Source organism: Mchenga conophoros, linkage group LG20 (assembly GCF_057382185.1).
Source record: "Mchenga conophoros isolate Kocher_MC1m ecotype Shallow Benthic linkage group LG20, M_conophoros_male_GT1.1, whole genome shotgun sequence".
In the NCBI taxonomy this organism is placed as follows: domain Eukaryota; kingdom Metazoa; phylum Chordata; class Actinopteri; order Cichliformes; family Cichlidae; genus Mchenga; species Mchenga conophoros.
The window spans coordinates 11,988,115-12,005,267 of NC_140545.1; the positions used below are offsets into that span (position 1 = coordinate 11,988,115).

The following is a 17,153-nucleotide window of genomic DNA, read 5'->3' on the forward strand; positions in this document are numbered from 1 at the left end:
ACGGAAGTGGGATGTGAGGCGTAATAGCTGGTACTTGAACAGTGAGTGTTTTGCTTTACCTTCTGAGCAAGTGACAGGCACACGGGAGGAGGGAGAAGTTTTTTGTAGCTTCGCTTGCTCCTCTTCATCATGGAGACTCGGGCACATTTCACCCGTGAGGAAATTAACAGCACGGTGTGGGAAGTCCAGGAGAAATACACGCACCTGAAACAGATAGGGACCGGGGCTTACGGCTCGGTATGGTGAGTGATTTATCATTTACTGTGCACTGCAAGAAGTGTGTGTCGCATTTGGGGCTCATTCACGTTAGCTACACTGGCTGCACACAGTGTGTAGTGGGCCTGCGTTATATCCTGTACAGTCTAACATAGAGTGGTCGCACAATCAGTCAACTCATGTAGCAAGTAAGCACCTAGTGTCATATTATAGCACGACGACCACACAGCCCGTTATGTGGACCTTACAGTCTTATGTTTACCTGCAGTAGGAGTAGGAGTTATGATTGAAAGTCTGTATTAAAGATGGCCACTTTCCATTTTCATGGCATCATACAGTTACATACAGGACACAGTTAAACACCAGAATAACTGTTTACGTAAAAACGTGCAGCAATTTAAATGTTTTGTTTTCTCTTTTTTTGTTTTGGGTTCTTTTTTTGTTGTTGTTGATTTTTTTTTTAGCAATACAATTATTTTTTCAGGCTTACATAAAAATGGGGGATCGGGTGTCAAACCATTAAGGAAACTAGATACAGCCAACATCACTTATCATTGCATTTTTACAACCTCCCTGGTTTTTATTTGGCTAACTGGATACATACAATCCCTGATTAGGGTTTCTAAAATAATTTCTGTTTGCACAGTTAGAATGCTTCAAGTTTAGTCATGTAGCTGCCTTCATAAAATGTTAATAACTGTAAAGAACCATTTGAGAAGAGCTATTCAGAAAGCTCTAAAGCCTATTATTATATTAATATGTCATGAGGGATAAAATGGCAAATGCTGGAACAGTGGCAGCTGTCAAACACACAAGGCCATTGCTACGTTTCATATTGCTGTCACGTAAGTGCTCTTAAGAATAACCAAAGGTCAATATATTTGAAGAAAAAAGCCAGCCTTTTGCCTTTTATCCATTATTGTGTACATTAACCCTTACATTATTGTTGAAATCACTGATTTTCTTCACTGTCAAATGTGCCTTCCTAATGAACTTTACCACACAGTTGTTCTAACTTATTTTGACTAAAAATATAAACTCATAAATTATGACAGCACTTAGTTTAAATTAGACTAAATTTAAAGGGCCTTGAGGTGACAGTTGTTGTGATTTGGCACTATATACATACAATTGAAATGAACTGAATTAACGGATAAAGCTTAGTAGGTAAAATTTTGAGAACCTAGATAAACAGCGAAAAAACTCTTTACTGACCTCAAAGCTCCTGTTGTCACAGCAGCAGTGTTCAGGCATGCTGACTAGGCTTTAAGCATAATAGTGTGGGAGTTATGATCTGTTAAAAAGCTCAGACTGGTCGACCTTTAAAAGAAGCAGCATCTCATGAACACCGTGAACATTATCTGAACCTACCTGTAAATGGAGGAGGGAAAGGAAATAACAAACAGAAGCACAGCCTGCAGTTTCGTGTTTTTTTTTTTTTATTATTTTTTATTGTAGCTATTTGCTTGGCATGCATTAGCTGTTTCATGTAAAGCCGGCTGCAATATTTGACATTACTGCATCAGTGTTGTTCACAGCACACAGTGAAGTGTGCAGTGTGTGTTGGTGGATGCGGCTCCAAATAGCCTAACAAGCCTGTCCTCCTACGATTTGGTGCCCTGTAAACATGCACGTCAAGAGCTGCCAAACATTCACATATTGATAACTCTGTAAACCACAGACCACCACACATTTAGAGAACGAGTCCCACATACAGTATCTCTGTCTCACATCATCTATGCTTTTGCTTTGTGTTTCATGCACAGCCTCTAAGTGTGACTGAAACCCCAAAAATAGACTATTCAGTCGTTTTCAAATGGTGAACATTATAGTGAGACTAAAAGGTCCAAGCAACAGCAGCCAGCTAATGACTTGTTACATTATCATTCCCAACAGCTCAGCACTAAATGAGAAGAATAAAGAAAAGGTGGCCATTAAAAAGCTCCACAGGCCTTTCCAGTCAGAGATCTTTGCTAAGAGGGCCTACCGAGAGCTCCGACTGCTCAAACACATGAAACATGAAAATGTGAGTAGACTATACACTATGCATACTCAGTCGCTTTTAGGAAGTTGTGTTTTTTGCATTGTAACAGCACTGTGATGCAGTAATATTCTGTAAATGAGCCATTGCTTGTATGTTTTAGTATTTGTCACCTGCTTCTTTCATTCCAACTAGGTGATAGGACTTATCGATGTGTTTACACCTGCCCTAAGCCTGGATGACTTCCAGGACTTGTGAGTATTCTTCATCTTATTAGCAAACCGCTCGGGGAAAGGCAGACAACACTTTAAATGATCTGCAGGTTCAAATGGACTGGTGCTTATACAGCACTTTTCTAGTCTAATTAAGAATTCAAAGCCCTTTTTACTACTAAAGCCTCAGTCACACACACACACACACACACACACACACACACACACACACACACACACACACACACACACATTTATAAAAGCACTTTTTTCTATCCCTGAGGTCTTTTCTTTTTTATCATCAACAAGTTTTATTTATTTCATTTTAAACTTCAATAACAGAACTTAAGGATAAATACATAAATAAATAGAAACAAAGGGAAAACAAAAACCAAAACAAAGGGAAGTTATCCTATTCTTTCTTCACACACCAATCCCCACACCACCACTCTGTCATTACTCCTCTGTTCTTCAAGTTACAGAAAGCCAGCTTGTAAAGGGGGACCAAATACAATCATATTGATGCAATTTGTCTAATAAACCATAAGTCACTTTTTCGTAAGACGCCAACTTAGCCATTGTCATTAGCCACTCTTCATAGGGAGGGGGGGTTCTTTTTCCGCCAATGCCTTAGCAGGACCCGTTTGGCCGTAGTAAGAGCCAAAATAATCCATCTTTTTGTATAACTGCGAAAATCTCCATCAGAAAGTTCTGTGGTTATACCAAGTATGGACAGTTTTGGTGAGATACCAAATCTCCTTACCCTACCAAATTAGTTGTATTAAGATGATAACTGCACCCATGATATTTTATATTTTATCTAATATTCCATTACACATTCCAGATAAGTATTTCAAAGATCTAGACTTTTTGATCTGGCAGTTTCTTTGGGGTAGCTCACTGCATCGTTTAAGTATTAAGAAACTTCAAGCGAGTGCAAAACAAGGAGGTTTTTCATTGCCTAATTTCCAATGGTAATATTGGGTGATGAACGTGAAACAACTTAGAGCTTGGTTACCTACTGCACCAGTTAAACCCATCTGGTCCCACATAGAGACGGAAGTTGATGGCGGTATTTCTCCCTGGATGGAGCTGTTTGATACCAGTCATATCCCTAAGCTCTTTTCTAACATTTCCGCACACACTCAAATTGCAGTGGCTCCATCAGGGGTAATTGGGGGTTCAGTATCTTGCCCAAGGATACATCAACATACAGACTGGAGAAGGCAGGAATCAAAACACCAACCTTCTAATTGGTGGATGCTCTACTCTGCCTCCTGCCACAGTCGCCACATTAACATGGTGCACATGCTGTCAGAGATCTGTTTTTTCTCTTTAAGCACTCGACACTAAAACTCTTGGAGGAATGCAGTACTTGCAGAAAAAATCTGTGGGGTTTTTCTAGTTTAGAGTGATTAGGGAAAGATTTTATAGTCAGGATCATATAAGGTTACTCTGTGAGACATGTTGCGACATCTACTTGTAACGTTAAAGAAAAATATGACAACTTAATTTTTCTTTCACTTTCCAGGAAACATGTGAGCATGCCTGTGAAAGAGCCTTTCCCACACTGAAAGCACACTTTCTGTCTACCTTAAAGAGGACATATTGTCCTTTAATTGTCATGTATTATTCAGTGGGGGGTAATAATCATTTGATTCCCTGCTGAATTTGTAAGTTTGCTCATTTACCAAGAAATGAACAACCTATAATTGTTATGGTAGTTTAATTTTAATGGAGACATTTGCTTTCTCACATGCACAGCTAAGATTTAAGCTGCTGCTGTATCACATGAGGAGACTCTAAAAAAGGTGGAAGAATATTTTATTTGGAAGTTATGTAAACATACGCAAGTCCACCAAGCTCCTTGGTCAAAGGGAGACAGGACAGATTACAGCACAGACAGGGTGTGGAAGTTAAGAGTAGGATGACTTGCTAAGGCAGTGTCGTATATCATGTTTGGACTGTTAGGCTGAGGTAATTACTTTACTCTCTGCCTCAGGGTTGTCTCACTGCACCTCTCTTCCTCTTTTTTCCCCCCCAGCTACCTGGTAATGCCTTACATGTTTACTGACCTGTCAAAGGTGCGGGGTCAACTCTCAGAAGACAAAGTCCAGTTTCTTGTCTACCAGATGCTTTGTGGACTCAGGGTGAGCCAAAGATGATCTCTACCAAACTTCAGAAATGAACTATATTTATATTCCAATGTAACTGTTTAACAGAGTCATGTCAGAATAATACTGTTGTATATGTTGTTCCAAAATTTATTGGACAAAGACGCGTTTTTTTGTAGTTAGCCTATGTACAACACCACTATGGCACCACCACCTCACCTTCATCTTCAGTTGCTAATTGGTTTATGGGGTCTTCCTATTTATATTCAATAACTTTAAAAAAAGCCTGCTGTGTTGGGTTGATATTAGGTGACTGAGTTAGATGTCTACATTCTTTGCCTTAAGAAACTCCCATTTGTCTGATTAGTTCAGCAGAGTTTGGCTGAATCAGAGCAGAGAACATAGCCCTGTACACTTCAGAATTCATCCTGTTGTTTCTATAAACAGCCACATCATCAATAATCACTAATGGTCCAGTTTCAGTGGCAGACAGACAGAAGGACAGACAGATTGATGCATACTCTGTCAATTTCACAAGGGAAATTGCTATGATACAGCTGCAGGATGAAGACTAAAAATATTATATTCTACAATTAAAAAAAACAACATTGTTAAAAATAAAAGTACCACAGGCCCAGAGTGAATACCCTATAATTTGAGGTAGTGCCAAAAATATATATTTACAACAGTAATTTAAAAAAGGGAAATAAAAAGTTAAGATAAAGCAAAGTTAAATGACAAAAGATTGGGATTGTGCAAAAGTGGAAATGGCATTAATAATTCAGTTCAGTTCATTTTTATTTCAAACATTTCAAACATGTGCCTTCACAATCATTACAAAATATCATTCCATTATTGTTTGAAAAGGAGTAGGCAGAAGTATTTACTTATTTGTCCCTACCCCCTCAAGTTTTACCTCTCATTCATTTAATTTTTTTTAATTTTTTTTATTTTAGTCTTAAATTAAACAGACAACATGTGAAACAAAAGTAAAGCAAAACAAAACAAAACATACATAAATCAAAAACAAGAAAATTAGCAAGCCCCACCACAGTATAGTTTCTTTCATATGAAAAATACAGAATGTGTATATTTGCAGATACACAAGTTATGGAAAAACAAACAAACCAAAACAAAAAAACTAAAAAACAACCACAACACCATTTACCAGCAACATTACCGTCCTGGGTTAACCCCGTTTTCTTCATTCTTATACTTATTTAAAATTAGGTTTTTATATTTTACTTTAAACTGTTTTATGTTTTTACTGTCTTTTATTTCTTCTGTTAGACTGTTCCATAATTTAACTCCTGCAATTGAGATAGACATAGTTCTTAAAGTTGTTCTAGCACTTTGTATTTTTAAATTCCATTTCCCTCTTAAGTTATACCCACCTTCTCTTTCTATGAACAATTTGCAGATTTCTTTTGGAAGCAATTTATTTCTTACTTTATACATTATTTGCGCTGTTTTAAGCTTCACCAAGTCTTGGAATTTAATAGCTTGCATTTTGACAAAGAGTGCATTTGTATGGTCCCTGTACCCCACATTATTTATTAATCTAATGGCCCTTTTCTGTATTATAGTTATTGTTTGTGTGTTACTTTTGTATGTGTTTCCCCAGACCTCTACACAGTAGCTCATATATGGCAGTAGTAAAGCACAGTATAAAATGTGCAGTGCTTTTTGATCCAACATATGCTTTGCTTTCCCCAGGACGGCAATGCCCCATGCCAATTTCCCCCGAACATAAGTAATGTGTGGCTTCCAACAGAGCTTGTGGTCAATGATCACCCCAAGAAATTTTATTTCATTTAATCTTTCTAAATATACATTGTCAACACATATTTCTACTTTGATGTTTTTCTTTTGGTTTCCAAACAACATAAATTTGGATTTATCTAGATTCAATGATAATTTATTTATATCAAACCACTTCTTTAATATCGTTAATTCCTGTGTGATCATCTCCAAAACCTGTGGCAATTCCACACCTGAACACAGTATATTTGTGTCATCTGCAAATATTACAAACTTTAAAATCTCCGATACTCTGCAGATATCATTTAAGTACATAATAAACATTTTTGGACCCAGTACTGAACCTTGAGGTACTCCACAAGCTATATCCATCAAATTAGATTTATATTCATTTATTTGTACATATTGTTGCCTATTCCCTACATAGCTTTTTAACCAGTCCAAAACCACTCCCCTAAACCTGTACTTTTCCAGTTTTTTTTTAATAGAATTTCATGATTAACAGTATCAAATGCCTCTTATTATCCATACATTCCGTTATCTTTTCCATTAAATCTATCAGTGCCAAAGCTGTTGATCGGTTGCTTCTGAACCCATACTGACTATCTGTCATTAATTCATATTTTTCCACAAAACTGTCAAATCTTTTTATGAAGAGTTTTTCCAGTATCTTAGAGAACTGTAGTGTATACAATACAGAAATGTATGAGTGGAATCTGTCCTGATAGGTGTGTCATTCTGACCCAAAAAATGTTTGTCCAGAATTTTTACAGGCTCTAGATGTTTTCTGGCAAAGTCTAACCTGACACACATGTTCTTAAGTCTAGTGGCGTACAATTTGTTGCAAAATCTCTGTATTTCCAATCATGAGGGATTTTCTTGATTATCCACTTTTAAAAAATGATACAGCTGATTTCTCACAAGTTTTCTTGACTTGGCTCAATGTTGTGAAGCTGTTTTCAGCCTCATGTTGGCCTCTGTCACTTGGGCTATCGTGTTTAAAATGAGAGTGAAAAGCTGTGAAATACAAATTCAACTAAATCAATGTCACATGTTATTTCAAGCCTCACCTGGGATAAAGTTGCTTATGATTCAACTGTCAATTTGGTTTGAGCCTCAGAATATGGAGGACTGTATATAAACAATGCTTTAATTCCTAAACAGTTAATGCAACACTTCTTTCAAACCCTTTGGATTAAAGCTGAAAGACTGCAATCACATGTTTTGCTATTTATTAATAATAAAAGATATAATAACAGATTATTAATAATTATCATAAATATTTCATGATTAGGATTTACATGACTGTATGTATCATGTAGCACATAACTTACAGAGAAATTACAGGAGAGTTAGCCTTTTTTGCTTTAAATGAGTCAATGAAACACACAATGCAATGGATATAATTATTAACAAGCCTAGTTATTATTTAAAAGGTATTTGCTGTGTGGCCAAACAGTTATTCATCAAACTCCTCTAATAAAACTTTACTTTGAATTTAGCCTAACTAGGCCTGGTAAAAACTGACAACGTAAACTAAAGTGTTCCTGCTCTGTTTATTCCTTTGCAGTACATTCATAAGGCTGGGATTATCCACAGGGTAAGTACAACTCATTGTCCCATTACAGGAAGCTGAGCTGTTTTGGGAGTACCTTTTTTCCTGTTTTATGATAAGTTGACTTTTTCAGGTTATTATCAATAATAATAATGATAACTTTATCTATATAGCACTTTTAAAAATCTGTATCACAATGTGCTTCACCAGTGTAACACAATAAACAAAGCACTGCACAGAATAAAAAAATGAAAAATTTCCGATCAATAATCTGTAGCGAGAAATAGGCGACTTCCTCAGGTCGGAGGAAGTGACTCACTTCTCCGACCTGATTTCCTCAGACTCAGACTGTAATCTGTGCAGGATTTTGTACCGCACAATGTTGTGACTCAGATTGCAGATTTGGTATTCCTCATGTTCTTTGGAAATATATTTTGTAATTCATTTGTTAAGCAGTCAGATGAAAGCGTGCCCAAACAAGTAGGATGACTTAACTCCTCTAATGCGTGTGCATGTCTGGAGCTGTTAGGTCACACCCTTTAACTCCAGTTCCAAGACGTCAAAGACCTGTCGGTAAAGTAAGAGCCACTTTTGGCTTCCTTATTCAGACTGGGTTGCTACAGCAAGTAGCTCCCCATGTTTGGTGCGGCAGATTTTTATGTTCTTCGTGACACAGCCCCAGAGGGATGTGTGTCCACTCCTGAGTTCAAACCAGGGATCTTTGGCTTGTTAGACAAATGTGCAAATCACTACACTGTGAAGTGTTACCCTGCTGTTACTCCTATAACGCTTAAAGCAGATAAATTTTTATCAACACCTACTGACAGTGATACACTTCTCACACCTTATGTTGCAGCACTAACTGCAGAGTTGAGGCAGTGTGTCTTATAGTCATCTTGTAGTTGAGTCACGATATTGAAGTCCTTGTTTTAAGTCCCCACAACATTCTTGTGTTTGAGTTCAGCTGAGCCATGTGAGACCACAGGAAGCACGTGCACTAAAGCTCTTACTGGCTCTAGTAAGCGCCTGTGGTCCAATCACTGTAATTTCTTCTTAATTACCATTTGGACTAAGTAACCGTCATTCGACTCATTTTCTCTAACAGGATCTTAAGCCTGGAAACTTGGCTGTTAATCAAGACTGTGAACTAAAGGTATGTACTTTCTGCATTACTGCATATGAGAAGCAGTGAGATGATAGGGCAGCACAGGCAGCAGACACAGTAGGACTCAGCAGTCGATGTAATTAACAATATACAGGAGGTAGAAGAAGAAGTTCATTTACATACAGTTGTGCAAACCTACTCGAAATAATCCTGAAACGATAGAATCATTTGTTATTGTTTATATGAGATTGCCATATATATGTATGCAATATTTTATGTGTTTCATTAAAAGTAAACAGCCTGTGAGACACTAAGTACATGTTTGAGATTGTCATCCGTTTCATTGCTGCTGATACAGATCCTGGACTTTGGGCTGGCTCGCAGTACTGATGCTGAAATGACAGGCTACGTGGTGACCCGTTGGTACCGGGCGCCTGAGGTCATTCTGAACTGGATGCACTACACTCAGACTGGCAAGACAATTGTAGCTGTTACATATTCTTTCCCACCGTTCTCTCTGTCGTCTAGAGTTGGCCTCTTGGTGCTGTGACCATTTGTTGTTTGTTACGTGAAAACGTCTCGACACTCCAGCTTTCATTGTTGCATGTATGGTTCTTCAAGGGTCAGCAACTTTTGTAATCCTGTTCCTAGTTCCTGACAAATATTTGAAGTTGCATGGATGTCATCTTGAGAAAAGAAATGTTTGGGGTTTTTTTTTCTCCTCTTAATCTGTTGACACAGATGGTCTGACAGTGCTGAGACTCAATGACAGAACTGTCACTGCAAACCCAGGATTTATGTTCCTTTAGGAGATAGTGGTTTTTCATTTTGTACATAGCATCCACAGAGTGGAGTGTAGCTGCGAAAGCAGCTCTGACAAGTTTAGGATAGTATTACTCACTGAATATTCCCCCTTTCAAAGCACACAACATATTCAGCTCTCTGCTGTGAATAGGAACTGTGCTCTGGCATATAAATGCCACCTTCCTCATTCCTGCTGCACTCAGCTAAACTTATAACCCTCTTGGTGTTATGTATTCTTCATGATTTCTCACTAATGTTACTTTCCTTTGGTGTTTCTTGTAGTGGACATCTGGTCTGTGGGCTGCATAATGGCAGAAATGATCAATGGAAAGACCCTCTTCAAAGGAAAAGATTGTATCTTTTCTTCAGCTTGGTCCATTTACTAAACTTTACCAGCCTGTGTGATAAATAATAAGTTGAATAATGAATGTCAGTATGCAAAGAGAAAGGTATCAAGCACACTTTGTGAAATCCCTTTAAAGCTTTAATATCGCTTTATTAAACCACTGTAATAATATAGGAGATGGAAAGGTGCTTGATGACAAGCTCTATAAAGACACAAAATCAAGCACAAGAGGCAGTTACAGTATATTAATACAGAGCAAAAGCGGCATATTTCCCGAGTCAATTTTTTTCCCCCTACCTTGTTATAAATGCTCCTGCGTTTGTTATATTTCTCTTTTATGTTCTTATTTTGCTTCTGATGCAGCGAACTGATTTATAGCTCTGCTAGGAAATAAAGACATCACAGGTCTTTCTGTGATGTCTTTTTCCTTTATTATTCTGTTTTGCATGCCTGCTTCATATCTCTATGTTCTGCTCACTGAACCACGAATGTAAGAGTAAAAATCCTTGATTCTAATCTGTTTGCTATAAGACATGGACCAGCTGACTCAGATCATGAAAGTAACTGGTGTGCCCGGGCCAGAGTTCATCCAAAAGCTGGACACTCCAGAGGTAGGAAGAACAGTCATAAATATGCAGTTATGCACTAGGAGTACTATCTGCACAGAAAATTTTTACAAATGTCCATTGCCTATAATGTTAAACATTTTTTTATAAGTGATTTCTCTCAGAGTGAGCATTAAAAAAGCATCATATCTCAGAAAGCATTTGAGCTGTGGTGCACTAGATCCTAAACTGAAACCCATGAAATTAGCATACAAAGTGAAAGTTCCACCGACAGCCCTCTGAGGTAGAAATGTACAGCATACTGCAACCTACAGTGACATACGGGAAATTTTGCCAGACTCTCATGTCCTTTTTTTCTTTACCAGATGTGAGTAGTTAAAATCTAGAAATTGTCCTGAGGGTGGCACTAGAGGAACAGTCAGGGCATTAATAAAAGCCTGTAGTAGGATGCATTAATAGGAAGGAAGTTAAGGCTTTTGGAAAGTCCTGTTTTGCAACTCTATAGGATTTTATAAATGGCCTTAGACTTGTTTCAGCACAATGCTAACAAGATGGCTCACATGCACAAGTGACGAATTGAATATACAGTTCCATCTTTGGAAGTCATATTTGCACAAGGACTATGTAGCTGTATATGAGTATGAAATCAAATATAGTTCTATCTTTGGATTTATTTCATTTTTGCAAGGTGAATAACAAACTATTCAGTTTTACAAAATAACAACATGAAACAATCAGCCTGTCTTTGATAAATGAAGACCTTTTTTATTATTTCATTTTGTAATCACAGTTAAACTAAATCATTGTTGCCATACTTAAAGATTGAATAAAAAATATTCTGTGTCTGGGTATTTGTGTTTGATATCTTAAAACAGGCCAGAAATTATGTCAAGGGCCTTCCTCGATATCCCCGAAAAGACTTCTCAATGTTGTTTCCCAGAGCTAGTGCACATGGTGAGATGCACCTTTTTTCCCCCACATTTTTATTCTTTTTTTAAATCACACTTTTTGTTTCTTTCTTTGGTGTTTTTCTTCTTTGTATGGCTATAATTCGAAAAGTCATTCATGATACCCTGTTAATGAAAGCTTTTCCATTTTCTGGCCTGCTAAGTGATAAATATTCACTTACAAAAACCATGAAACTGAAAAAGTATCGTAGTAAACTGGTGCATTATTCCACACTGCTGACCTTTTGTAGGCGTTGATCTGCTGGAGAAGATGCTTGTTCTGGATGGAGATGAGAGGCCCACAGCGGAACTAGCTCTAGAGCACCCATATTTTGACAACTTGCGGGACCCCGATGATTTCCCCAAACCACTGCCATATGATGACAGTCATGACAACGACACATTGTCCCTAGATGAATGGAAGCGTAAGTGGAAATCTTACTATGATAATCATGTCTCTATGTCTTCTCCCTAACTCCTCCTACATGTGTTAAACAATCTGAATGAAACTTACTGTGTAGACTGCCTTAGGTACCAGGATTATCAACATCTATATAAAACTTTTGGGAATTATTTTCATAACACTCAAATCTTTACAAATCCGTGTGCTGATCTCAAAACGAATGGTGATATTACGTCTATGTTACGTATGTGTTTTTGTTTGTAACTCATTTTTGCTAACCAATTTTTAATGCAGTGGCTCTTGGGGGCCACAGGAATATAGTGCCTGGCAAAATAGTGCCTGTTGTTGGTTTTTGTCTTATACAATGAATACATGGCTTGCAAAGAATAATAATAATAAATATATGTATACATTATGGATTGGGTTTTTTTTTGTTTTCTAACTATACGCGGTGATAATAAAGATAAAAAGATTAATATTAATAAATGAACATAATGCCATCATATATTTTAAATAATGTACTTGATTTAAGTTGACACCCCATTCCCTCTTTTTATTTTTCTATTTTTACACAGGATTGTGTTTCAGGGAGGTGAAAAGCTTTGTGCCATTCCCACGGCGGGACTCCAAGAGGAAAAACACTCTGACCATGTCTCCATGATCTGATGAATGTCATGTAATTACTGATGCCCCAAACAACAAGCATACAACCAATTGTGCCCTTGTATATTCTAAGCCTGGATTCATCATATATCTTTTACTCAGTTATATAAATATAAAGCGCTATATAAATCCAATCCATTATTATTATTAGTTAATATCCTGAATCAGTGTTCAAAAGAGTAAAACTGTATCATCCCCTTTTTTTACGTAATGTGCAACTGTTTCCTAAATGTAGCTTGTTCATAGTGTTACACATTTCCTGTCAGTGGATTTTGGTGTGGATTTATTGTAACTAAATGCTACAAGGTTTCTTGTAAGATTTACTGCAATGTTGTTTTCCAATTAAAAAATTCAACATGATGTGGCCTTTCTCATTTGCACAGGAGGCAGCTGAGTTGAATCATCTGTGACATTGCTTGAATATACACTGGACAGGGTTGGTACATTAAGAGACTGTATGTGTATTCATGTATTATGAATATTGTTTCACAATGCAAGATAAATATGTATTTTAATACACGTTCTTGACAGTAATTAATGATGGTGCACCTCTGTGCACATGCTTTGTATATCCAAAGTGACTGGACACATGTACGTTAGTAAATCGTCCAAATATTGTTGATACTCGGGTTTAAATGAAAAACTACACTTTTCACTGACCCTGTGATCTCGCGCGCGAAAATCGTGGTCTAGTGACGTCAGGGGGGATGGCTAAACTTGTCTCGTTTGACTGTTGTCAAGGTAGCCCACAGGTTGCTCGAAAAAGGAAGTGAGACAGTTCTCTCTCAAAATAAATGAATGTAATCGCGTTGGAATGCGATATTCCGACTTTTATATCAGACAAGCTCTACAAATGGCATGTGGTACATCTAAATCAGATAACACATAAATAAAGCAATAAGCATTGTAAGTACAAGCATGAGAAAGAGTATCCCAACCCCAGATACTACTATTTTTCCTTAGATTGCAATGCAGTGAAATACTCTTAAAAGGACATGTTAGATGGGGAAAAGGGTAGATGACATAAGTAGGTGTTATTCAGAGTCGTGTTTGTGGCAGAAGAAAATGCACTCGTTCAATCTTGGACATTATTTTGAAATCTAACCGGAAGTCTTATTATGTTGGGTGATGTCGGTTTAGCTTACTCTGGGCTCCAAATTGCTAGCCAACTAGCCGAAGGAGGCTAGTATTCCTCCTTCTCTTAAAATTGGGCCGACAGTAGGGCTTTCTCATATTTTAATGTAGATATATTACTTTTGTTCTCAGTGAGCCGTTGGGATTGACTGCGTGCCTTCCAAGTGCCGTGCTGTGAAGAAACGGAAGCGCTGAAAAATAGCGAAATATACCGGCTATACCAGCAAACTGTGGATTGCTAACGGTAGCTATTAGCTTGGAGAGTATAGCAAGTAAGCCGCCTGGCTAGGCAACCATTACAGCAAAAGCGGCTTCAACCCACCGGGGCTGTCGAGTTACTCCTGTCAGTCAGTTGCCATAATTGGTAAGATGGCATACATTTGCCATTTTACTACCCTTTTGTGATCATTGACAGGCTTAAAAGTTTTAGCTAGTAAGGATTTTTTGTGTCATGCACCTTGTCAATGTTTAAAAATATCAGACAAGCTAACGTTAGTACTACCCAGCTTATAAAGTTAGCAGGCTAGCCTGCTTATAGACTCTCGGCACTTTCATGTTAGTGCCGTTACACTGTTGTTCTTATACCGACACGATGAAATGAAACCCACTGCATCAATCGTACAAAATCAACAACTGTTAAAAATTAAACAGTAGAAAATCTTTGGACAGTGTTTTTAAAACTGTAAATATGGCTGACATTTTTACTCCTGAAATAAGGACACCGCTCTGTTGAGGCTCTAGGATCCTTGAATCTGATTGGCTCTGAGTCGGATCATTTAAGCTTTCCCGAAAGCTGATTGGATTTGACCGCTGTGTTGGGTCAAGCCGTGATAGCAGATGCCAGCAGTTATTAACATATAGTCGAGAATAATCTACACAAGATTTTACTGGCCATGTGTGTTTTGTCAGTAAAGTCTGCTGCTCGGCAGCTAACGTAGTCATTACAGTGGTTTGTTCTGTTAGCTTTTGTTAGCTTTTGTAGGTGACTAAGAGTTTTGAGTTTAGATATGACAGACTGTTTTTACCACAGGTGCTACAGCCTAATATCACCACAGTATTATGTAATGTACGTCGAAGGACTATTTCAATGAGTTAATATGGAAAGAACTTTAGCCACTTGGGCATTAGTGAGGTATTGAGACAGCAGAACATAAGTATAGGTAGAAAATAAATGGGTAATGACAGCTAGTACAGCATAGACTCATAATAATAAGAAATGTTATGATTGGGATTGGCATTGGGAATTGAGCTTATGATATATATTTCTTCTGAGTGAGAACGCTGGTGTCGTATTTGAATGTTGCATCCCTAAATGCTAATAGAAATTTGTTTTTATGTTTATTATATTATTAATATTTTTATTTTATTTCCTTTTCTAACCAACAGGAGGAAAAGTGTGATTGGTGGCCTATGAGGAAGCCACGTCGAAAAGGCCAAGTGGCCGGAGGAGGTGGAGATGTGAGAAAGTCAAATGGGACATTTGGCGGGCGTGGGGGGGCCCGTCAACGATCACCATCCCCCTACAGCCTAAAAGCTTCTCCAAGCAGAGAAACGTTGACATATGCCCAGGCCCAGAAGGTGGTTGAAGTGGAACTAGAAGGTAGGCTTCACCGAATTTCTATTCTGGAGCCTTTGGAAGTCATTACTGAAGATGAGATGATGGCTCAGGACATTAGTGAGTGTAACAGCAACAAGGAGAACAGTGAGCAGTCATCGCCTCCCACCAGCAGTGCCCAAACAGCCCGCAAACCTGTCACACCACGAAGCCGCAGGAAAGACCCCAAATGTTCCTCTAATAAGTCGCCACCATCCTCCAAGAACTGTTGCCCCAATTCTCATCCGCCATCACCGGAAAAGCTAAACAAATCACAGTATCATCACATGACCCTTCCTGAACCTAAGTTTCGAGTGCTGGAAACCTTTACGCCAGTTGAGGCCCCTCCTCTGCCAGCAGCATATTATCGTTATATTGAAACCTCAGCTGAGGAGGAAACTGAGGCAGAATATGACATGGACGAAGAGGACACTGCCTGGCTGGAGATGGTCAACGCTGATCGGACATCAGAGGGTTGCTCAACTGTCTCAGCAGAAACGTTTGAGCGGCTGGTGGACCGATTGGAGGAGGAGGCATATCTGGAAGCCCGAAGCCGAGCGCCTTCTCAAAGCACTATTGATGATGATGCCTTCTGCTGCGTGTGCCTGGATGACGAGTGCCTCAACAGCAACGTCATCCTCTTCTGTGACTCCTGCAACCTGGCTGTGCACCAGGAATGTTACGGAGTGCCCTACATCCCTGAGGGTCAGTGGCTATGCCGCTGCTGCCTTCAGTCCCCTCAGAAACCTGTTGACTGTGTTCTGTGTCCAAACCGTGGCGGCGCATTCAAGCAAACGAGTGATGGCCGCTGGGCACATGTAGTCTGTGCTATATGGATCCCCGAGGTCTGCTTTGCTAACACAGTATTTCTGGAACCAGTGGAAGGAGTTAATAACATTCCCCCAGCACGATGGAAACTGACTTGCTGCCTGTGTAAGCAGAAGGGTCGTGGTGCATCTATTCAGTGTCATAAAGCCAACTGTTACACTGCATTTCATGTTACATGCGCTCAGCGTGCTGGGCTCTTTATGAAGATAGAACCTGTGCGAGAAACAAACATTAACGGGACTATGTTCTCGGTTAAGAAGACTGCTTTCTGTGAGGCCCATTCTCCGCCAGGACAAGAGACTGGGTCAGATGATGAGAGTGAGGGACGAGTGGTGGGCAGCAGAGGGAGGGCGAGCAGAGGACGGAGTGCCTACACTGAGGGTCCGACAACACCGAAAAAAGGCAGAAAGTCTGACGATGATGCCAAGACAGATAAAAAGAAGGGGAAAAAGAATTCAGACTCAACATCCCAACACACAGCATCACCACAAGTGACAGTGCCTCAGATACCCACGAGCAGGTTAGGTTGTTTGTTTTTTTTGTTGTTGTTTTTTTTCCTTTTTTCCCCAAAATAAGATTGTCTTCTGCAGTTAGCTTGAACATCTGATAAAACAAAGTTTATCAAAAGCAGCAAATTGTTGGAGATTTTTTGATCTAGTTGATATTTCAAATAACCATAATTCACACGTTCTACAGTGAGAAGCCTGAATTGATGTTTGGCATATTGATAGTAACATAATACTGCATTTCCTTCTGTTATATAGGCTGAATATCATCTGTAAAGGAATTATTCTGCAGAAGAAAAATCAGTTCATGCAGAGGCTTTATAAATACTGGTTATTAAAGCGACAGTCGAGGAACGGTGTGCCGCTGGTTCGGCGTTTGCACTCTAACATCCAGTCCCAAAGGAATACTGAACAGGTA

At 38.7% G+C, this 17,153-nt stretch overlaps 2 protein-coding genes across 7 annotated transcripts in view; both read left to right on the forward strand.

Annotated features, from left to right (window-relative positions):
• mapk13 (mitogen-activated protein kinase 13) lies at positions 1–13,033 on the forward strand. 2 transcript variants are annotated; one of them, XM_085260210.1, is made up of 12 exons: positions 3–242; positions 2,113–2,242; positions 2,393–2,451; positions 4,454–4,559; positions 7,855–7,884; positions 8,945–8,992; positions 9,303–9,417; positions 10,031–10,102; positions 10,626–10,705; positions 11,536–11,614; positions 11,859–12,032; positions 12,586–13,033. In XM_085260210.1, the coding sequence occupies exons 1-12, from the start codon at positions 130–132 to the stop codon at positions 12,669–12,671; spliced, it is 1,092 nt and encodes a 363-aa protein (XP_085116336.1). In that variant the 5' UTR covers positions 3–129; the 3' UTR covers positions 12,672–13,033. The 2 variants fall into 2 exon arrangements, with proteins under 2 accessions (XP_085116337.1, XP_085116336.1); XM_085260211.1 differs by lacking the exon at positions 10,031–10,102 and having other exon boundaries at positions 1–242.
• The window catches only part of LOC146550462 (bromodomain and PHD finger-containing protein 3-like), a 16,797-nt gene continuing 12,621 nt past the window's right edge, over positions 12,978–17,153 (forward strand). For 2 of the 5 annotated variants that reach the window (XR_014890187.1, XM_085260201.1), the window contains exons 1-3: positions 13,369–14,171; positions 15,194–16,749; positions 16,994–17,150. Coding sequence is in view for 4 of the 5 variants with exons in the window: in XM_085260201.1 (XP_085116327.1) it covers positions 15,218–16,749; positions 16,994–17,150 (1,689 nt within the window). In the remaining variant the exon portion in view is untranslated. Of the gene's footprint in view, positions 13,110–13,366; positions 14,172–15,193; positions 16,750–16,993; positions 17,151–17,153 lie in introns of those variants that run through there. The other 3 variants (XM_085260198.1, XM_085260197.1, XM_085260199.1) reach the window with 3 other exon arrangements.